The following is a 22,379-nucleotide window of genomic DNA, read 5'->3' as shown; positions in this document are numbered from 1 at the left end:
TTTGTGACGTCTGGGCCGCACCTTCCACTCCCCGTAGGCGAGCCCGCGCCCGCGCCCGCCGACTGTCTCTGGCTTGGCCCGTTAGAGGCCGCTTTGGTCCGGGAAACGCGGGCGGATCGACTGGGGCCATGAGGAAACTACTCGCTGGCTTCCTTCTCTCACTCCTGAAGGGTGAGAGGTTCCCGCCCACTGGAGCAGTCCCTTTCACCCGGGGCTCCGTCCTCGGACCCCCAAGAGCCCTTGCTGCAGGGTTTTGAAACGCTTTCTCAGGGTGGTCGCGTTGGCTTTGCTCCCTAGCTACTTCTGGGGTCACACCTTAGCCTCTGCCCCTGGAATCTCCTCACCCTGATCGCCGGCCAGACATCCCCCAGTTTCCAATTTCCACGGGGCCCCACCTGCCATTCGGTCTGTCCAGGGACTGGAGCCGGTTTTGGAGTTCGGTCCATCCATCCGTCTGTTTCCCTGCCCCGCAGTGCTGCTCCTGCTTCCGACATCTTCCCCAGCCCAGGATGCAATTTCGGCCTCCACTCCAGGCAGCCCCCTCTCTGCCACCGAATATGAACGCTTCTTTGCACTGCTGACCCCAACCTGGAAGGCAGAGACTACCTGCCGGCTCCGTGCAACGCACGGCTGCCGGAACCCCACCCTCGTCCAGCTGGACCAATACGAAAATCACGGCTTGGTGCCCGACGGTGAGGACCAGAGTAGTGGGGCAGCCCCGTGCTCACTTGAGACCAGGGAAGGGTACGGGCTGCACCTTACCCTGAGGCCATATTCTCCACTCTGCCGACCATAGGAACCCACAGCCCCCTCCAGGAGGGAGATCCCCCTAGTGTATTCACTTCCTGTACCCCCTGCCATTCTCAGGCGCTGTCTGCTCCGACCTCCCTTATGCCTCCTGGTTTGAGTCCTTCTGCCAATTTACTCAGTATCGTTGCTCCAACCACGTCTACTACGCCAAGGTGAGGCTCCAGAAGAAGGTTGGATCTGGTGTCCTAAGATCTCCAGAGAGGTGGAGGGGGTGAGGAGTTGAGGAAGGGTTCCACCAGAGGCCATCCTTAGATCCTCCCTCCCTGCCTCTTTGCCAGTCATGTGCTCAGACTACACATGAATACGGTCTCGCCTTGGGCTTTCAGATTTGGGGAACAATCTTGTTACTGCGAGAAAAGTAGGGATGAGGCCAAGAGACAAGCCCTCCCATTTCTTCCAACACTTGAGTGACTTCACTCAAGTCAAACACCAGAGTGAAGGCAGAGGTGTGGCCTAGACACAGAGTCTTATCTCACAGGGGAACCCTTTCTCAGGTCTAGAGGGTTCCACCAGGGACCATATCCCTTCATCCCTGCCCAGCAACCGTGAGAGAGGACACATGCCAGAAGAGGACTGAGGTGTATGCGGGAGTAGAAGTCTGCCCTTTGGGAAAGGCATGCCCACTGTCCTTCTCTTCTTGCAGAGAGTCCGGTGCTCCCAGCCAGTCTCAATCCTCTCACCCAACACTCTCAAGGAGATTGACTCTTCCTCTGACATCCCACCCACCACGATGACCTCCCCCCTCTCTTCTCACGTCACAGGTGAGACCCTCCCAGCCCCTGGGAGGCTACCAGCAAGCCCTTCCACAAATCCCAGAGCCCCAGAGTTAAGAGTTAAGGCATCCATGGTAGGAAATGGGGAAGAACATTGAGCAGGGTAGGGGGTTGGCCACAGGCAGCTATTTATGTAAGCGAGGAACCTGCTCTTTATGAATACAAGTTAGGGCTTTTCCCTCCCAGAGTATCATCTGACATTGCTTACAACTCTAGGAAAAATTCACTTTTCCTAGCTCCCCCAAACATTCCTGCATCTGGAAGTCCTCTGGGACTTTCATAAGCTCACAGTTTCACTCTCAAAAGGATTAGCTGCTCGCTTTTCAGAATCTTTGGTGTGTTGCCTCAGTGAGAGGGACACGAGGTGGGATTTGAGATGGGAGTTAGGGAAGAGGAGCACTTGTAAGGGAGGTGGAAAGGAGATGCCACAATCGCCGTGGTAATTATTCTTTTGCTGTGGTATTTGTACCCCCCACGTTTTGTGCGCTGCACGGTGCAAGTAAGTGTCATTTGGGCTGCTGTCCTGTGCTGTTGTGTCTGTGTGCGTCCCCCTGTAAACAAAGACACTCGGGGCCAGAAACCTGACTGTTCCTTTCCGTTCTCTTTCTCGGTCCCTCCCGACCCCTGCTGCAGCCACAGAACGACAGGCCTTCCAGCCCTGGCCCGAGAGGCTCAACAACAATGTGGAGGAGCTGCTACAATCCTCCCTGTCCCTGGGGGGCCAGGAGCAGGGGTCCGAGCGCAAGCACGAGCAAGGGCAGGAGCACAAGCACGAGCAAGGGCAAGAACATAAGCAGGAGGAAGGGCAGGAGCAGGAGGAACAAGAGGAGGAGCTGGAGGAGGAGGGAAAGCAGGAGGAAGGACAGGGGACAGAGGAGGGGCTGGAGGCCATGGCTGGGCTGCAGTCAGACCCAGAGGTCAAGTTCCAGTCTGAGTTTATGTCTTCCAACCCTTTCTCCTTCACTCCCCGGGTGCGGGAGGTGGAGTCCACGCCTATGATGATGGAGAACATCCAGGAGCTCATTCGGTCGGCCCAGGAAATGGATGAAATGAATGATCTGTATGATGAAGAACCCATCTGGAGAAAGCCAACCCGTGACAGGTACAGATGGTTCTGACTCCCCCCACCAGCCCTACCTTCCCTGCTGCCTTTTTTGGGAAGGAGAAGCTCCCTATCCCTGCCTTTGGCTTCCAAGACCCACTAAGGCCTGCTTCAGCTTCTGGGCCACCTAGCAGCTGTCTGCCCCACCTGTTCTGTCACCAGTCATTGGCTTGAGCGCTACCCTAAGATGCCCATTCTCTACATGATGTAGCTCCTGTTCCCGAAGCTACTAGGCTTGGGGTCTGGTCTTGTCTCTGCCTCTGATGAACACTGCAACTTTGAGGAAGATTACTTCCCCTTTCTGGACCTCAGTTCCTCATTTCTAAAAGGAGGCCGTTGGGCCGGAGGCCTCTAAAGCTCCGTTGGCATGCTGAATGTGTGTGACTAAGAGCGGACACCAAAGGGGAGGGGAAAAGAGTGGATGTGGCTTTCTGCTCCGGTCCTCTGTCCCATCCCCACCAGCCAGTGCTGTCTTCTTGCAGCCTCCTGCAGATGCCTCACGTAGAGGCCTTGTTGGTGCTGTGCTATTCGATTGTGGAGAACACCTGTACCATAACCCCCACAGCCAAGGCCTGGCAGTACATAGAGGAGGAGATCCTTGGTTTCGGGAAGCCGGTATGCCTGCAATGCTGTTTAATGGATACATGCTCATTGACCATCCTCTGGGCCTGGCACCAGACTGGGCCTTGAGAGTAGGGGGAAGGTGGGGATACAGAAAGCCCGGGCATCATTTCATTCTCTCCGAGTGAGAATCCCTTCCTTGGAAGGATATCTCCAGTTCACCTTAAAGGAAGAAAGCTCAGTAGGGTGCTTGGGTGGCTCACTTGGTTAAGTGTCTGACTCTTGATCTCAGCTCAGATCTCAGCTCAGATCTTGATCTCAGGGTCATCAGTTCAAGCCTCGCATTAGGCTCCATGCTGGCCTACTTAAAAAACAAAACAAAACAAAACAAAACAAAACAAAAAAACGGAAGAAGACTCAAGACCTAGTCTGGAATCTGTTCCAGTCTGGAGTTCATGCTTCAGCTGAGTTGTTGTTAGGCTTGAGTCATCTCCTGATCTAGTTCACCATCTTCAGTATTTGGCCTTGACTTAGATGTAGCTTCCCTTTCAAGAGGAGCAATAGGACCCGTTCCAAGGATGTGTAGAAAGATCCCAGTCTCGGTGTGCACTCAGCACCAAGGAAGCCCCATTCCCAGGAAGCTATTCTGTAGGTTTTCAAAGACAAGTTAGCAAACCTTTGTCAAGAGCGGGCGTGCCATCTATCCATCCATCCGTTTGTTCAACAAATAATTGGTTTTTGAGTACGGTGTACCAACTCTGTACTAGGTACTTGGGATGGTGGTGGTGAGTACACTAGATCCAGTCTTCTTAGAATCTAGTGGGAGACACAGATGAGGAAACAGGTGGAACTGTGCGAGGGATAAATGCAGCCATGGACAAGTACAAAGTGCACAGGCAGCCGATTGGGGGCCCCACGGTCCATGTTTGGGAGGGTCAGAGAATTTGTCTTAGAGGAACTGATGTTCAAACAGCAGATCTGAAAATAAAAGAAGGTAAGCAGGCAAAAGAAGGGGCTTGGTAGAGGCTCCTGCTAGAGGGAATGGTAGGTACAAAGGCATGAGGGACCAAGCCCGAGCATAAGGCTCCTGCCCTTATGGGGTCCAGGAGCCATGAGGGATTCAGTAACATTATAAAAGAAGCGTGTGGTAGGTGCTGGAGAGAGACTTTTTTTTTTTTTTTTTTTTTTTTTGAGTGTAGGAAGTTCGGGAGTCATGGAGAGGTCCCTGGATATCAGGGTCTGGTTAAGGGAACAGCAAGAAACATTTTACCTGGAGCAGAATGGCAGAAGATAGAGTGAGAGAGAGAGTAAGGGTCATAAGGCAAAAAATCTCAAAGGGCAATCTGAAGCATGTGCTCGGGTCATGGTCTCATGGTTCGTGGGTTCGAACCCCGCATCAGGCTCTGTGCTCACGGCTCGGAGCCTGGAGCCTGCTTTGGACTCTGTGTCTCCTTCTCTCTCTGCCATTACCCTGCTCGTGCTCGCTCGCTCTCTCTCAAAAATAAATAAGCATTAAAAAAAAAAAAGCCCAACTATAGAACAGGGCTCTGATGAAAGCTAAAGGAGGTGAGGTGACAGCATTTATGGACATGGTGCCTAGCACTGGGTCAACTCTGTAAATGATAGCATTATCATTAGCAGAGAGAGGGAGAGACAGGGAAGGTCAGGAGTCTTTTTCAGAGAGTCTAAGTTAGGAGTGCTTGTAGGTCACCCGGTGATCGACATCTGTCAGGCACGTGGCAATGAGGATTCGGAGCTCAGGAGGGAGATCCGAACTGATGATGAAGAGTTGGGTGTTGCCTGCAGAAAGATGAAGCTTACCTGGGCGTAGACACCTCATCCGGGAAGAGGGTGAAGAGATAGAGAGCTGAGGAGAGATCCTGGAGGAGCCCTCGGGGAGGGGGCAGGGAGAAAAGCTAGAGAAGCCTTTGCAAAAGCTTGAACGCGAAGAGGTTCTGTGGGGACAGCGCTGCAGAGCTGAAAGGGTCTCAGCCTCAGTCTGTCAACCACACTCCTGCCCCAGGTCTGTGACAGCCTTGGGCGGCGGCACTCAGCCACCTGTGCCCTCTGTGACTTCTGCTCCCTGAAGCTGGAACAGTGCCACTCGGAGGCCGTCCTGCAGCGGCAGCTGTGTGACAACTCCCACAAAACACCCTTCATCAGCCCCTTGCTCATAGCCCAGAGCATGTCCATCGGTACCCAGGTACCTTGCTGGGCGACCTGCAGTGGGGGAGGCCTCAGGCTCCAGGCAGGACTGGGCAGTGGGAAGGGAGGCCTGCTGGCTGGGGGGAGGGGGGCAGGGGCGTGCACGTCTCCTCTGTCCCCTGTGCCACAGGTAGGGACCCTAACATCAGGCCGCTTTTACGGGCTGGATATGTATGGTGGGCTCCGCATGGACTTCTGGTGTGCCCGGCTAGCCACAAAGGGCTGTGAGGATATTCGAGTCTCCGGCTGGCTCCAGACTGAGTTCCTTAGCTTCCAGGATGGGGATTTCCCCACCAAGGTCAGAGCCTTTCCCCAAAGTTCAACTCCATCCCACTGATCCCAGTTCCTTGCTCTAAGTAGCCCTAGGATGTGCAAGGGGGGCTAGGCCGCGGGCTTCTGGGAACCAGTCCTCCCTGAGCCTCCTGCCTCTTTCCAATAGACGCCCTTCCACCTCCCCCACCTCCAAAAAAGAGAGCAGGATTGTGCTTGTCAAAGGAGCAGGAATCAGAGGGGCGGAAGGGTGGGAGAGCACAGGAAGGCAGGAGACAGGGGTTCTGCTCCCAGCTCTGCCAGTTAAGGGGCTTTGGTCAAGGCGCTTCCCACGCTGGCCCAATGTTCTACTCACCTCTACAACAAATGACTAGGTGATGCCCAAGGTGTCACTGACCTGTGACCCAGTGTTTCCCAGCTTCAGTGGCATCAACTTTGCTTCCCCTCTCCCCACAGTTACCTCCCCTGTGGAGCTCCCCCTGTAACTGACGGCCAAGTCCCTCCCTTCTGTGGCTTAGCAGGGAAAATCCAGGCAAGGCGATAGCCAGAACACCTTAAGAAAGGGCTGATAGCTGAGCCGACAGACCCCTGCCCAGCTCTTCTCCCCTAGATCTGAAAAGGCCCCTAGATCTGAAAAGGTTCTCCGAGACTGTCCCTGTTCCTCCCCTGGATTTATGTAGAGATGGGGAGGCGAGATCCACAGAGGAGGGTGATTCACCCAAAGTCACACATGATTCTTCTACCCTCTCCCTCACTTAGCCATCACTAGAAGGCTCCCTGAGACTGGACCATGAATCGGACCCCCTTCCCCCTTCCTCAGCTGCTTTCCCAGCAAGCTGACCAGCAGGGCGGCCACTTATTCTCCGGCTCCTGGCTTTTCAGCACCAAACTGTGACTGAGGGTGGGGCAGGAAAAGCCAAGGGGACAGAGGCCTATTCCTCAGGGAGGGGGCACCCCCATTGTGGAAGGTCTGGTTCTGGAGGGCTATACCCCTGGCCCTGGTTCTGCCATTTTGGGCATTCACTGGAGGGCTGGTGTCCTATAAGCTTTCTCATGTCTCCCCACCTCCCCATTCCCGGCTCCTGGCTTAGATTTGTGACACAGACTATGTGCAGTATCCAAACTACTGTGCCTTCAAGAGCCAACAGTGCCTGATGAGAAGCCGGGATCGGAAGGTGAGCCCCTCACCCCGCCCACCCCCTTCTCCCATTGGCTCCTTGATCTGTCACCACAGATCGGTCTATTCCCAGCACCTCCACAGCCTGCTCCAAGCGGCAGGGATCAGAAACAGTTCCCTGTTTGCATCTCTGGGCAGAGGCCTCCACCAGAGCACTCTCTCCCACTCCTCCTGTCTTAGACTGAGTGAGGCCCTCCCAGGCCAGGGGGGTCCAGAAGAGATGCTGCAAGTAAGAGGTGAGGGCCCAGAGGGCATGGCAGCAAGAATCCCTAGCCAGGTTGGGCATTGGCTGTTGAGGTCTTGGTCTTGCCTCCCGCTCTTACTCACCAAGTAGTCTGGAATAAGTCACTTCCTCCTCCATCTTGAGACTCCTGGCTTCTTAAAGGAGGGGGTTGGTCTCCTTGGTGTCTCTTGCCAGCCTTAAAAACCCACATCTGTTTCCTCCTTCCTTCTACTGCCCTGCACCCATGCCTGCTCGTCTCTGGTTCTTGTGGGGATGTCTGACACCTCCCCACCCCTACGCCTCTGCCTCCAGGCTCTGTGACACAGACTGTGTGTACCCAATCCCTGTGTAGGTGTCCCGTATGAGATGTCTGCAGAATGAGACTTACAGTGCCTTGAGCCAGGCCAAAAGTGAGGACCTTGTGCTTCGATGGAGCCAGGAATTTAGCACCTTGACTCTAGGCCAAGCAGGATGAGCTGGGATCCATCCTGTCTCCACCGCAGCCCGACCCTTCCACATTCTCCATTGCTTTTAGACCCCATCTGTCAGTTTGCTTCCTGGCTGCCCCTTATGGGTCTCTTACCTGGCTCCTACTCACGTTTTCCTTGGGTTGGGGGCAGCAATCCCAGAAGGGTCCATGATGGAAACTCCACCCACCTTAAAGGATGTCTTTACATAAAGTGTTTATTTTCAACCTGTGTGGCCTACTTTGGTTATGATTCCATCCTCAGCACTGCCTTCCTGCCCCCTGGGAATCAACATTCCAAACCCTGGGATTTATGGATCTATCTGAAGGTGAAAGAACCTCATGAATGGTACTCAAAGAAGTAGCCATGTTCCCGGAGAAGACCTAAGAAGTCAGGAAGTTGGATTGAAGAAGGCCATGACGGGGGTCTGAGGGGTTGTGTGGGCCATGCGGGCATGTGTCTTCATTTCTGAAGTCCATGACCACAGATGAGTATGGGCTTGTCCCTCTGGAGGATAAAGGCCAGAGCCTGACTGAGATAATGTCCCAGGGATGGGGGTGGGGGGACAACCCCAGGGAAGTAGGGCAGAACTTACATTTTATCAAGAGAGAGGAAACAGCTGGGGCGGGGAGCTCAGGAAACGCTTGATTTCACATCCAGCGATGGGCCAGATGGTCTGAAGGTTGAGGTGGTCACATTTTGACAATATACATTGAAATGTGACTCCAGCATTGGCCTTTAATAACTTGGGATCTCCCAAAATGTGTTCTAGGGACACGTATGTTTGAGAACCTGTATAGTCTCTCCTTCTACAGGAGCACCGTGATTAAGAACATTAAAAAAAATTGGGGAACCTGGGTGGCTCACTTGGTTGAGCATCTAACTCTTGGTTTCAGCTCAGGTCATGATCTCACGGTTTGTGAGTTTGAGCCTCGCGTCAGGCTCCATGCTGACAGCTCAGAGTCAGCTTGAGATTCTCTTCTCTCCCTCTCTCTCTCCACCTCTCCCCTGCTCACTCTGTCTCTCTCTCTCTCTCAAAATAAATAAATACACTTTTTAAAAAATTAAAAAAAAAACCCAACTTGTTTATTAATAGAAAAGATGAAACACGCACAAAAATATAGTATAATGCCCCCCATGCACCTTCATCCGCTTCAATTATGAACACATGGTCAATCTTTTAATGGTATGTTAAAGGCTCTGAGAAGCCCTGTAACAGAGAAACCTGTTCAGTCTGGTGTGTCTCAGACTTATTTGACTATGACATCCTTTTTCACCTACCACTCAAAAACTTTAACTTGTTTTTGTGTATTGAGCATGGACAACATGCCTAGCCTTGTTGATACAGAAGACAAGGGGCTCAGCCAGAGGGCACAGAGACGAGGGACTGTCCCCCAGCCCTCAGAGCTCACAGCCTGAGGGAGCCAGACAGAAGCAGGGCGGAATGGCCCTGGGCAGGGTGGGGGATGGCCATGAGTGGATAGAGCGAAACCGCCTGCTGGAACCCAAAAGAGAAAGAGACACCCAGGGGGAACTGGTGAGTACAGTGAGAGGTTGGTGGGTTAGTCATCCAGCATCAGTGAGTGGGTGTGCCAGTTAAGCTTCCCGGAAGCTAGGGAGTGTGTGAACAATGGGTGGGGGAATCATTAATAGGCAAGGGTTGGGGCTGGATTAAGTACCATTCTCTGCTGGGATTTCTTCTCTGGCCACCTCCGAAGGCCACTGAGGGCGCTGCTTCCTCTCTCTCCGGATCCCGTGTGTGGGGTTGGGTGAGTGCAAGGAGCTGGGACCTGCTGAGATCTGCCAGGAGAGTGTGTCCCCACCCACCTCAGGAGCAGGTCCTACCAGCCCAGCCCAGCTCAGAGCAGGCAGCGGAAGCCACAGGGAACACAGGTATGGGGGTGTTACGGGGTGGGGGGGGAGGGGGTTGAACCTCGTAGGGGGCACGATGGGGAGCATCCCTCCTTCAGAGTGGGATTTGTGGGTGGGATGGAGATGAGGGTGGGCCATGGGCCCTGGAAAACCTCTTTGAATAGAGTAGAAAGCTAAAAGGGGCTGCCTCAGGCAGACAGGCCTTTTGGGGCCAAGCCAGGGGAGACAGCCACCATGCTTGGCACACCCAGGAGTGCCCCCTCTGAAGTCTGAAGCCCCTACACTGGGGCATCTTGGGGGAGATGTGACCTCCCCTTCACACTTTAGGTCCCCACCATTATGCTGAACGTTGGGCTTCCCACGGCCACTTAGGAGGGCTCTCTGGTGGGGGGCGTCCAGCCCTTCCCCACCCTCAGATAAAACTTAACCCCCCGCTCACCCTCCGAGGCCGGGCCCCTCTGCTAGATGACAATGAACTCATCGGACTCTGCTAATGGGCTCACTGGCACAGATGTGTTCTCCTAGTTATCCTTCCCAGCTAACCAAGGTGCGTTTTAATGGGGCTTTGAGAAACACCACCTTAACCCGATGCGCTCGTCTTCTATATGAGAAGATTAGATGAGCTGGTCTCTAATGTCCCTAGAATTCTGATAGAATGTGACTCATGAGTGGCATGAAGGGGATGAAATTTCAGATATTGAGCACAGGTGGGGGAAATATTTGAGGGTCGGCAAGGCCTTATGATACCCTCGTATCATACTACTAAGGGCAACTGCCTACCTATTACCTGTGTTTGGGGGGGGGGACCTCCCACCAGGTTGTATCTTGAGCTCCTTTTAGGCCAAGTAAGTCTTAGACCCAGGGGGAGATGGAGGTAAGGATTGGGGGGAAAATAGAAACTCACTCATACCTGTAAGCCTCACTTCCCGGGAGGCACCAGAGCCCAGCTTCTGCTGTTTCTGCCTAAGGCTGTCAGCCCTCTCTAGCCTGCTGCCCTCTAGCCTGTGCCCCAGCCACATAGACGCCTTGTATGCCCGGGCACCCGGAGAAGGAGGGGAGGGGGGAAGCCGGGGTGCACAAATGCCTCCCGAGGTCAGAGCAAGGTAAAAGATGCCCAAGGGCTCCAGATTTCTCTGAGGGGGCAGGATCCAACCAGCCCCCAAAGCAAGGGTAAGATGCATATAGACTACTCCGAGTGTAGGGCCGTATAGGGCTGAGCCGGTCTGAGTGACTTCTCTAGATTGTAACTTTATTTCCTGTTTTTCCAGCTCTTGAAAGCAGGGTGGAGGGAGATGTGCAGGTGGTGAGGTGACATCCACACACAGGGGGAAACGAATTACTGAGCTGTAGGCCACCTTTGCTTTCTGCTGCTTCCCAGAGAAGAATGGGAGACAGGAGGTCAGAATACCCAGGGAGGGGGAGAAGACGTGGCTGAGAATGATATCAGATGGGGAAGCCGGGGGTGGGGGGGTGGGGGGGAGCGAGGGGGGGAGCAGGGGGCGGGTGGAAGGCTGGAGCAAGAATTTGGGCTGGAGAAAGCAGAGCAGGCCTGGAACAGGAGGAGGGATGATGGAAAGAGGACCCAACTCCCCCCACCCCCCTCTGGAGGCCTGTGCCTGAGGCTCTTCTTGAGAAGAATGTGGCCCCTCGGGTAGGAATAGGCTGTCCACTGAGCCTGGCGACACTGTACTATCTCCACACCACAGACCCCTCAGATGAGCACGATTCATCTGTGTCCTCCAAGCAGCTCCAGGACAGAGCTTTTCACAAAGCCTTCAGACTTTGTTAAGCTTCTGCTGGAGGCTCCAGCATAGTTTGGACCCGTTGAAGGAGCATGAACATTCAGGTAGTAAGAGGTATAGTTTACAATTAAGCCTGTCTGTGGGTAAAGGGTACATCCTCCTACTGCTGCCTGCACACAACAGCAGAAGTGGACTTAGCTGACAGGATGGTCAGAACCCACACCGTGTAGGGGTGGGACACACTGGCTGGCCATGACTCCCAGCTGTGGCCTCTGGCATCGAAAATGAGGTTTGGGGCTCTTCTAGAACGGATCTGCCGGGGCAAGGAGGAGGAGATCTGAGATTCCTTCTTTTCGAACTTCTGGAGGATGTGAATTACTAAAAAGAGGAGACAGAGAGAGCAAGGCATTTGGTGGATATGCAAGAGGGACAAGGGGGGTGTGCACGGGGAGTGTGGCAGACAGGAGGAGTCTGGACAAAGAGGAGTTATTTCTCTTCCCCGCCCTGCCCCCATCACTGTCTGGGATCACCTATTCCTTTCTCTTCAGCCCTCTCTGCATGGCTGGTCAGCCGCCAGAAGGGTGGATAGCACGGGCAGGTTGCGTGGAGAACAGGGAGGAATGGCCATGACCTAGCCTCCTGCCCATTTTGACTCACATTCTCACTTCCTGCCTGGCAGAAAATAGCTCTGCCCCTCTGGCTTATCTCAGCAAAGAGCAGCGCCCAGCCCAGCTCAGAGGGCAATGGAACAGGTCCAAGAGGACTAGAGGACCTAAGGAACCTGGGCCTTCGATGTGCCCACGGGAAGCTGAAAGAGACCGAGGGAGGAGGAAAGTGGCCGTCCACGCTCTGGTGTGTGAGTGGTGGGGAGGGCGGGTGGTGTGGAATGGCCAGTTCCCGGGGCCTCCATATGCAGGGTCCCTTTTTGCCCCTCAGTGTCTTGGCCCTGGGATCTATTTGTGCACCTCTGCATGGGTATGTGCTCCTGAGGCTGCCTGACTCTGTACGTCTGGATGTGTAAGAATATTGTCCCTAAGGCAAGGGCTGGGTCTACTCTTCCTCCTCTGGCCCAGTTGTCCGTGCCTCCACACATGCACATACTTGTGTGGGAGAGGGTGTGGGCGTATAGTGATTTGTATGTTACGAGGGATCTCGTGTGCACGTCTCCTAGTGTACCTACACCTCTCTGTGTCCTTGGCACATGCACGTGTGCGTAGTGGTATGCTTGTTACCACATCCGTGCGTGTTGAGGTTACTAAGATTATGTGGGCCTCCCAGTCCCTCCTCCTCTCTGGTGAAACGGAGCCCCAGTGTTCATTTTTTTCTGGGGCAGCTGCTGTTTTTGCTTCCTACGTTTCCCCCACAACCTGACCTCTTTCTCAAGGCAGGACTGGGGAGAGATCCTGGGGCTGCCCCTCCCCCCCCCGCCACCAGCTACAGCCCTCCTTCCATTTCCTGTTTGCCTTCTTTTTGGCAGTTTTTCCCATCTTTGCCATCTGGCCTGGCACTGTGCCCATTCAGCTCCACTGACAGGAGCCCCAGGAAAGCAGGCAGATGGGGTGGGGACCAGGGCAGGGCCTGGCAGCCTCTCAACACCCAGCTTGGGCCATTGTGTGTGTGTGTCTGTTAGAAAGGGGTGACTTTTTGACAGAAAGGACTTCTCCACTTTGGAATTCAGTAACGAAGGCATAACCATCTGCTTTATGGGTCTTTAACTGTACCTTTATTTTATTTTAATTTTTTGATGTTTATTATTGAGAGACAGAGAGACACAGTGTGAGCAGGGGAGGCGTAGAGAGAGGGGGAGACATAGAATCTGAAGTAGGTTCCAGGCTCTGAGCTGTCGGCACAGAGCCCGGTGCGGGGCTCGAACCCACAAACTGCGAGATCATGACATCATGACCTGAGCCGAAGTTGGTAGCTTAACCAACTGAGCCACCCAGGCACCCCTCTAACTGTACCTTTAAGCAGAAGCTCACCTAGTACCTTATGGTCTCTTTAACATTGTAACTTTATTGACAGAAATACTTGGGATTCTTGGAAAATAATTACTCATTCACTCATTCATTGTCAGGCATGTGCCTCCCAGTTGTAAGAAGCTATCGATTCTTCAAGCAATGGTTCAGAATGATAAAGTGTTACTGTAGTTATAGTGTAAACTGTTTTTGAAATTTTAATGCAGGCTGTTCCTGAACAGGCCTTTTAGGGGACATGGTCCTTTACTAAGTGAGTTAGACACCTGGACAAGATAGGAGTGTGACTGATTGATACAAAAGATATTGCAGCAAGATTACAGGATGGGTGGACATTGGGGGTGGGGGCAGATTTCCTTCCAGGGGGCCAATGAATGTCACAAGGGCCTGCTAAGCAGAGACTGAAGTGTGAGCGAGCTTGGGAATAAAGCGATGGAAGATAGGGCCCCACCCAATGACCTTACCATCTAGGTGGGGATAATGGAATCAAATAAACACACATAAAACAACCGGAGGAGTTCAAGGCAGCAAACTAAGTGCTTAAGTAGGTAAGAGGACATCCTAAGGAGGGGCACACTTGTGTGTGTGTGTGAAAACAAGAGGACTCTGTTACCAGTGTTTGAAAGTCGAGAAAAAGTGGGCTATTAAAAAGTATATATTGCACCTGGGCAAATAAGGAAGTAAACACAATTTATTTGTGGCACAGATTTCTGTTTTCTTTTTCTTTTTAATGTTTATTCATTTTTAGAGAGACAGCATGAGCAGGGAAGGAGGCAGAGAGAGAGAGGAGGACAGAGGATCCGAAGCGGGCTCTTGGGCTGACAGCAGCGAGCCCGACTTGGGGCTCAAACCCACGAACTGCGAGAGCATGACCTGAGCTGAAGTTGGACCCTCTGCCGGCTGAGCCCCCTGGGCGCCCCTATGGGCACAGATTTCTCATGGGCTAAGAGACCAAGTGCTCCGTGAACATGCGTCCTCACATCCAACCATCCACTCTTGTTGCAAGCAGCGGGGCAGCTTGGAGCTGGGTTGGAATCCTGAGTTTGAATGCCAACCGGAGCTCTAGAGCTTCTGTTTCCTTTCCCGTAAAAATCAGAATGAACAGTCAAAGGACTGTTGGAAGGAATAAAGACGAGGCGCCTAAAATACCCCGGGATGTGGCGGATGGTCAGTAAATGATCGCTAGCAATTTTCACACAACATGTATTGAGGTAGTGGCTCGGACTACAACGATGACTAAGTCCCAGTCCGCAGCCCCTCCCTCCAAGAGCTCACAGTCTAGTGGGAGGGGCAGACCAAGAACAGCTAATTACACTACAGGTGGGACACCCAAGGGAAACCTGTGCACAGAGTGGAAGCACCTGTGAGGGAACTACAGCTGCCCTGTGGGGAGGGAGGGAGTCAGGCAAGGCTTTCCGGAGTCCTAAGAAAGATTGACTTTGCCAGCTGGGGAATGGGAGGCAGAGCACGTGCAAAAGGCATGTGCCCAATTATCATTAGCTTGGTGTGACCGGAGCAAAGAAGCATGGGGGGGCGGGGGGGGGCATGGGTCAGGGAAAGAGTCTCATTTCATTTGCCTTTCTGTGTGTTTCATCCCCCTGTAGTATTTTCATTGTTGAAATGGGTATTTTGCAGAGGAAATGTTTATTTCCTTTATTCTACGAGACCTCTCACAAGTCTTAAACTGCTGGTAGTCGTAGTTGGGGGGAGAACAAATGAGCAAAAAACCCACAAGAAAACTCTTAGAGTCAGGTTTACAACTTGGTTCCATGCAGGAAGTTAAGCAGTTCCAGGGCTCGTGGCTGGCTCAGTTGGTGGAGCAGGAGACTCTTGATCTCGGGGTTGTGAGTTTGAGCCCATGTTGGGTGTAGAGATTACTTAAAAATAAAATCTTAGGGGCGCCTGGGTGGCGCAGTCGGTTAAGCGTCCGACTTCAGCCAGGTCACGATCTCGCGATCCGTGAGTTCGAGCCCCGCGTGAGGCTCTGGGCTGATGGCTCAGAGCCTGGAGCCTGTTTCCGATTCTGTGTCTCCCTCTCTCTCTGCCCCTCCCCCGTTCATGCTCTGTCTCTCTCTGTCCCAAAAATAAATAAACGTTAAAAAAAAATTAAAAAAAAAATAAAATAAAATCTTAAACAAAAAAGAATTTAAGCAGTTTCTTTTGAAAGGGATAAATTCAGTATCTTGGAATAATTGCTCAGGGTCTCCAGATGACCCTGCTCCCTCAGATGGCATGTGGACCCCACGTTCACAGCATTATTCACAATAGCCAAAACGTATAAAATTCCAAGTAACCATTGCCAGATGAATAGATTAAAAACAATTTATGCATATATTATTCCGCTATTAAAAAAAAGATTGCAGGGGCGCCTGGGTGGCGCAGTCGGTTAAGCGTCTGACTTCAGCCAGGTCACGATCTCGCGGTCCGTGAGTTCGAGCCCCGCGTGAGGCTCTGGGCTGATGGCTCAGAGCCTGGAGCCTGTTTCCGATTCTGTGTCTCCCTCTCTCTCTGCCCCTCCCCCGTTCATGCTCTGTCTCTCTCTGTCCCAAAAAAAAATAAATAAACGTTGAAAAAAAAAGATTGCAATTCTGATACATACTACAACATGGATGGACTTTGAAAACTTTATGTGAAGTGAAATAAGCCAGACAGAAAAGGACAGATACTATATGATTCCACTCATATGAGGAACCTAGGATAGGCAAATTCAACACCAAAATACCAAATAATCTATTTTTAAAAATGGGCAGAGGACCTGAGTAGACACGTTTCCAAAGAAGACATACGGATGGCCAGTGGACACATGAAAAGATGCTCCACGTCGCTCATCATCAGGGAAATGCAAGTCAATCTCAAAACAATGTGATATCACCTTACATTTGTCAGAATGGCTGGTATCAAAAAGACAAGAAATAAGAAATTCTGGCGAGAATGTGGGGAAAAAGGAGCCCTCTTGCATTGTTAGTGGGAATGTAAATTGGTCCAGCCACTCTGGAAAAGAATATGGAGGTTCCTCAAGTAATTAAAAATAATTTACCGTATAATCCAGTAATTCCACTGCTGGGTATTTACCCAAAGAAAATGAAAACACTAATTCAAATAGAGTAGGCAAATTCCTGGAGACAGAAAGTGGAATAGAGGTTACCAGGAGCTGGAGAGAGTGTGGGGAGAGAATAGGCAGTTATTATTTAATGGGTATAGAGTGGTTTGGGATGATGAAAAAGTTCTGGAAGTAGCAGTGATGATCACGCATCATTGTGAGTGTACTTAATGTCACTGAATTGTATACTTAGACAGTTAAAATGGTAATTTTGAAGTTCTGTGTATTTCAGCCCCCCGCCCAAAAGATGGCATTTGGGCGTTAAAGAGGGAGGAGTAGCTTCTGTGGCATTAGGACACTAAGGAGGGTGGGATCCTGTGACCATGTCCTGTCCCTCTGACTCCTCTACCTCCTGGCCATATCCGTTGTCCACCAGCTTTTGCCTGAGCACTGTGGCTGCTGTGGTCTGCTCTCTCCAGCAGCCTCGGCAATGCCCTCGGTACCTCCTCGCCCCACTGCCACGCTTTCTGGACTTAGGGTCCCCTCTGAACCCTCATTAAAACAACACCTTCTGGGGCACCTGTGTGGCTCAGTTGGCTAAGTGTCTGACTTCAGCTCAGGTCATGATCTCGCAGTTCATGAGTTCGAGCCCCACACTGGGCGGTGCTGCTCTCTGCCTGCTTCGGATCCTCTGTCTCGCTCTCTGCCCCTCCCCCACTTGCTCTCTCCCTCTTTCTCTCTCTCTCTCAAAGATAAAATAAACTTAAACAACCCCCCCCAAAAAAAAAAAACAAAAACAAAAACAAACATCCATCCATCACAGACCCCATTTGGGAAGCTCCCTAGTCAGATCCTCCAGGGAACACTTGGAAAAGTACAACCTTCCCCTGCCTGGCAGGACCATGCTGATGTGCGATCCGCCTTTGAGAGCCCTTTGTGTTATTATCCCCAGTTTACGGATGAAAAAACTGAGAGAGGTCACACAAGCTGAACCTCTGACCACAAACCCAGCGTACACAGGAGCAACTGTGATGTAATGAGTGAGGCTCAGGATTTTGTACTGCACCTGGGAGTTTGAACTTTATTCTTTAGATAACTGGGAGCCAGCAGAGCTGGGGAGTTCCAGGGGAGGTGCTCCATCATAATTCTCACCGTCGGACATAATACCTATTTACTTGCACTTTATTATCTGTCTCCCCTTAATGGAATGTAAGGCAGATGGGGGCAAGCGAGGCCTTCATTTTGTTCAGTGCTTTGAACATGCCTGGAACCTTCTAAAGGCTCAGTAAACATCTGTAGAAGACAGGAAGGGAGCAATTTTATTTGATAATAACAGCAACCTGTGCACTTTACACATATCTCATTTCATCTGACAACCTCATGACAACCTCTTTTTCCCCCCAGGTAAGGAAAATGAGAGATTAAGTCACTTTTCTGAGGACAAAGCTAGGCAAGCTGGCAAAATCAGGATTTAAACCCTGGCAGTCTGATTCCAGAGCCTGGGCATTTAACACTGTGCTACACAGCCTTCCTGCAGAAAGCTATTCTGGCCGGATGGAAGGTGGGGGAAAGACCCAAGAGGCCAGCCAAGTTAGCTAGATAAACATTTGTGACTTCTACCCTGTCTTTTCATACTCTTGACTTTGGCTTCCCTTGCTATTCCAGGTCTCCACTGCTGATGAAGCCGTGACCCAAAGCGTCCAACCCCTGGCAGCCATCTGCTCCGCAGCCATAGCCCACATTCCCATGCCCTGCTTGCTTTGGGGCTCTCTCTGTGAGGCCTCCAGGCCCCGCCCTGGAGATGAACGCGATGCCAGGGTCCTAGTGTGCCTCATGATGCCCCCAGCCTAGCTCCTCCCCACACTTCGGTACGATGTTGCCCAACTCTACCAACAGTTCTGTTCCCCCTGCCAACGGTTCTGTTCCCCCGTGCCCCGACTACCGGCCCACCCACCGCCTGCACATGGTGGCCTACAGCCTGGTGCTGGCCGCAGGGCTCCCCCTCAACGCGCTGGCCCTCTGGGTCTTCCTGCGCGCGCTGCGCGTGCACTCCGTCGTGAGCGTGTACATGTGCAACCTGGCGGCCAGCGACCTGCTCTTCACCCTCTCGCTGCCCGTGCGCATCTCCTACTACGCCCTGCACTACTGGCCCTTCTCCGACCTCCTGTGCCAGACAGCGGGCGCCATCTTCCAAACGAACATGTACGGCAGCTGCATCTTCCTGACTCTCATCAACGTGGACCGCTACGCGGCCATCGTGCACCCGCTGCGGCTGCGCCACCTGCGGCGGCCCCGCGTGGCGCGGCTGCTCTGCCTGGGAGTGTGGGCGCTCATCCTCGTGTTCGCCGTGCCCACCGTCCTGGTGCACAGGCCCTCGTCCTGCAGCTACGGCGGCGGCCAGGTGCGCCTGTGCTTCGAGAGCTTCGGAGACAGGCTGTGGAAGGGCGGGCTGCTGCCGCTCGTGCTGCTGGCCGAGGCGCTGGGCTTCCTGCTGCCCCTGGTGGCGGTGCTCTACTCTTCGGGCCGGGTCTTCTGGACCCTGGCGCGGCCCGACGCCACGCAGAGCCAGCGGCGGCGGAAGACCGTGCGCCTCCTGCTGGCCAACCTCGTCATCTTCCTGCTGTGCTTCGTGCCCTACAACGCCACGCTGGCGGTGTACGGGCTGCTGCGGGGCAACCTGGTGGCGGCGAACAGCAAGGTCTGCGATCGAGTGCGCGGGGTGCTGATGGTGATGGTGCTGTTGGCCGGCGCCAACTGCGTGCTAGACCCTCTGGTGTATTACTTCAGCGCCGAGGGTTTCCGCAACACCCTGCGAGGCCTGGGCACTCCGAACCGCGCCAGGACCTTGGCCACCAACGGGGCTCAGGGGGCGCTCGCCGAACAGCCCACTGAGACCACTTGCATCACCACCCCGGCTACCGCCGAACAGGGGCTGCTCAGGCCCTCCAACGTGGGGACACCCTTAACCCAGCTCCCCGAGGACTCGGCCCTCTGACAGCACATCATGCCATCGCGCGCTCACCCCCACCTCTCACCCCCTCGCCGCTGACACGTATTAGGGTGTGTACACGAGGGAAGTGGATTGGGCACTTGGGACTTCTGGAAGGCAACTCCCGCCCAGAAATGCAGAAAAGAACAAACTGTGGGGAGCCTGGGAAGGAGGACCGCTGTGCTAATGGCCTTCTTTAATTTGGTGGTGATGGTGAGCCTGAGGCCGACCCCTTCCCCAGTCCCTAGGAAGTGAAGCTGTGAGCTTTCCCAATGCAGAGGCAGATGACTGGATGGCATGCCCTTGGTGTGGTCATGAAACACTCTTGAGAGCTGGGAGATGGAGCAGAAAGTGGGTGTCCTGGATTTACAGCCACCACAGTAGTCTTAGGACCTCAGGTGCCACCCACCCTCATTTCCACCTGGGCTTCCCTTGCCCAGAACTTCCCTTGCCGAGTAAACTCAACAATACGGAGTTTAATGGATACAGACAGAATTGGTTTCCTTCTTGGTTAGTGACTTGTAACAATTTGGACCTGGCACCCAAAGTGGGGTGGTTGGGGGCAGGACAAAACTGTGTGTTGGAGGGTATTTTTTTCCCCAGATCCAGTCCCTGTAGCCCTTTTCACTTGTCTCTGTCCACCCCACACCGCTTTTGAGACTGCCTCCACTCTAGGTCCTAAATTCTCTCTCTCTGCCTCTGGTGCATCATCTAGAATTAAGGAGAAAATTCTTTGTACTAAAGTAGCAGTTCTTAAACTTTGTTCCCAGACCCTTTAACAACTCAAGGATTCCAAAGGGCTTTTGCTTGCACTTTATTCTTTTGAGACTTAACCATAACAGAAATTAGAACTCACGAGTGTTAACGACAGAAACACACAAGCACACTTTCCATTAGCTGTGAGAGCAATAATGTCATCACATTTCATGAAGCCTCTGGAAAACTCCTCTGTATACCTGTGAGAGATGAGAATGCAAAGAACAAATGACATGGTGGGAGAAGCAGGATTCCAAAAATAACTTTGACCTTGTGGACATCCTTAAAGAGCCAGTATTAGAGCTCACGTGTAGCTTCTTCCCAGGGCATATACATACATTGTTTTTTATTACTACCAGGGACAGGGCAATACTTGGGCAAATCAATTGGTAATTGTAGTCCAGAAGGCTTGAGGGTTTGCAGGGGGTAGGTGGGAGTTGCACACCCAGTGTAACACCACCCTGGACTTCCTGGAGCGGCAGCCCTGAGGTGGGGGTGAACTAGTCACACAAACACTCTGAGGAGGGGCAGGGCTCCTCTCTCCCTGGGAAGGGAAAAAGGAACTCTTGCCACAGCCAGGAAAGAACTTTCCAGCGAAAAAAGAGTGCAATGGGAGGACAGGAATAGGCTGGCTGTTCTTTGCAAGCTGGAGGCAAGGGACATGGAAGACTGGTTCATGGGCCACCTACTGTTTTCTTCCCTCTTTACAGGAGTTGGGCTGGGAGGGGTTGCAGAGTTGGCATCTTGAGACTCTGTGTAACTGAGGAAGTTGCTGCCATGCGTGTGTCCTGTATGCATTTCTGTCTCTGTGTCTCTCAATGATGTATGTTTCTGTGTGTGGGAGGGGGGAAAGGGAGATGGAGAGAGATAGAAAGAGATTGAGAGAGACAGATAGACAGTGTCAGGGTTTTCCTGTGTGTGTCTCTGTGTGTTTTAGTTTGGAGCAAGCCTTTTGTGTGTCTTTAAGCGAGTGCTTCAGATGGTGATTTACAGGGGTAAAATGACCCCTGGTGGCCAAAGCAGAGAAGTGACCCAGATTCCTCAGTGATAGCTTTCAAGTAGAGCCTTCCACCATCAGGTGCGAAGATACAGCCCTGGGCCAGGCCCTCTGGTTGCTCTAGAAGAGGCCTGATGGTTAGCACCTGACCCATCTTGCTTCATCCTTAGGGCTCAAGACCCATGCCCTCCCAGCCCTGGGAGCATCAAACGTGGTTGTATTCCAAAGTCTCAGAACTTTGCCCTACCCAACCGAACTGGATTGAACACAGTTGTTAAAAATTACTTGAGTATTTTTGTATTCTGATATGTGAATGGAATCCAAAGTACCAAAAATTCACATAGCAAGCATCTTCTAACATTCTATATAATTTACTTATTTATTTTTATAATTTTTATAATTTCTTGTCTGTTTCCCCGCCCCCCCCCCCCTCCCCAGGTATGATGTAAAGTCCCTGGAGGCAGGGATTTTGGTTTGCTTGGTTCTTTGATGTATCTCCAGCATCTAGAACAGCTCCTGGCACAAAAAAAGTGCTCAATAAATACTTGTTGAATGATAAACAGTTGAATTTTGGTGTGGAGTAGTTTATTATCTAGTGGGGGAGCATAGACAAGTCAATAACTACCATTCAAGATACAAGATTCAAGAATGGGGAGTCAGGTGTTGGCAGTTAATTTAGTTGGCAGTGGGAAGCCCGTAAAGGTTCCTGAGTGGGGTTTTGCTCATTCTGGCAAACAGTGTGGGATAAATTGTAGGGAAGTGAGGAGGGGAATCTAAAGGGAAAGGAAGACGGGTCAGACTGCTGTTAAAATTGTCGAAGAGAAGTGTGACCATAGCCTGTGGAGGTGGATGGAAATGGGTCCTCTCCAGTGTGAAATCTCGGGTGTCTAAGTTCTGGTGGACTGTTTCCCCACATTCAGCACATCCAAAGAGTTTCTATCATGAGTACAGAGAGGCAAGACTAGATTAAGGAGATGTGGCAGGCAGAGGAGGAATGAACAGAAGAACCTGACAAGTAACAGGCTGGGGAAGTTTAAGAAGACCCGTAGCCACTGCCATTTTCACAGAATTCTCCAATTACTGAGTGTGCAGTAGGATGGAGGTGACACGTGGGGAAATCCAGAGAGAGCCCTCACCCCATGTCCTAGAGTCACCCTATTTGAGGTTTAGGAAAGTCCAAATGAGGAAAATGAGAACATCCTAGGTGGAGAGAGAGGAGCATTAACAAGTTTTAAAAATACTTGCAAGGATCCCAGTGTAGTGCTTATTATTATTATATTATTTAGTGATTGAGAATTATAATAACCCTGTGAGTTAGGGATGATTATTATCCCCATTTCACAAACAAAACGTCCTAAAGAAGCTTCAGTCTGAAGGTCACACACCCAGGAAGAGGCACAGTATCCATTTGGCTCCCAAACT

At 52.2% G+C, this 22,379-nt stretch overlaps 2 protein-coding genes across 8 annotated transcripts; both read left to right on the top strand.

Moving 5' to 3' along the window:
* The first annotated feature begins 9 nt into the window (after positions 1-9).
* LOC123590006 (acrosin binding protein) lies at positions 10-7,982 on the top strand. Of its 2 annotated transcripts, none has more exons than XM_045462735.1 (10): positions 10-171; positions 474-692; positions 868-962; positions 1,454-1,571; positions 2,217-2,685; positions 3,168-3,300; positions 5,270-5,449; positions 5,582-5,749; positions 6,813-6,896; positions 7,853-7,982. In XM_045462735.1, exons 1-10 carry the CDS (start codon positions 129-131, stop codon positions 7,931-7,933), a joined length of 1,590 nt encoding a protein of 529 aa, XP_045318691.1. In that variant the 5' UTR covers positions 10-128; the 3' UTR covers positions 7,934-7,982. The 2 variants fall into 2 exon arrangements, with proteins under 2 accessions (XP_045318691.1, XP_045318690.1); XM_045462734.1 differs by lacking the exon at positions 7,853-7,982 and adding an exon at positions 7,474-7,819.
* Positions 7,983-8,605: 623 nt separating this feature from the next.
* On the top strand, positions 8,606-21,525 carry LPAR5 (lysophosphatidic acid receptor 5). 6 transcript variants are annotated; one of them, XM_045462736.1, is made up of 5 exons: positions 9,156-9,481; positions 10,729-10,858; positions 11,167-11,306; positions 11,882-12,054; positions 17,881-21,525. In XM_045462736.1, exon 5 carries the CDS (start codon positions 18,089-18,091, stop codon positions 19,208-19,210), a length of 1,122 nt encoding a protein of 373 aa, XP_045318692.1. In that variant the 5' UTR covers positions 9,156-9,481; positions 10,729-10,858; positions 11,167-11,306; positions 11,882-12,054; positions 17,881-18,088; the 3' UTR covers positions 19,211-21,525. The 6 variants fall into 6 exon arrangements, 5 of the variants coding, with proteins under 5 accessions (XP_045318696.1, XP_045318692.1, XP_045318693.1 ...); XM_045462737.1 differs by having other exon boundaries at positions 11,167-11,316; XM_045462739.1 differs by lacking the exon at positions 9,156-9,481 and adding an exon at positions 9,589-10,007.
* Positions 21,526-22,379: the final 854 nt, after the last annotated feature.

This window comes from Leopardus geoffroyi, chromosome B4 (assembly GCF_018350155.1).
Source record: "Leopardus geoffroyi isolate Oge1 chromosome B4, O.geoffroyi_Oge1_pat1.0, whole genome shotgun sequence".
In the NCBI taxonomy this organism is placed as follows: domain Eukaryota; kingdom Metazoa; phylum Chordata; class Mammalia; order Carnivora; family Felidae; genus Leopardus; species Leopardus geoffroyi.
Note: the sequence above shows the minus strand (reverse complement) of the source record. Positions and strands in the feature narration are given on the sequence as shown.

Coding starts and splice junctions, on each gene's coding strand:
- LOC123590006 (XM_045462734.1), top strand. CDS start 129: ATGAGGAAACTACTCGCTGGCTTCCTTCTCTCACTCCTGAAGG. Junction 172..473: donor CCTTCTCTCACTCCTGAAGG/GTGAGAGGTTCC, acceptor CCTGCCCCGCAG/TGCTGCTCCTGCTTCCGACA. Junction 693..867: donor TCACGGCTTGGTGCCCGACG/GTGAGGACCAGA, acceptor TGCCATTCTCAG/GCGCTGTCTGCTCCGACCTC.
- LPAR5 (XM_045462740.1), top strand. CDS start 18,089: ATGTTGCCCAACTCTACCAACAGTTCTGTTCCCCCTGCCAACGGTTCT.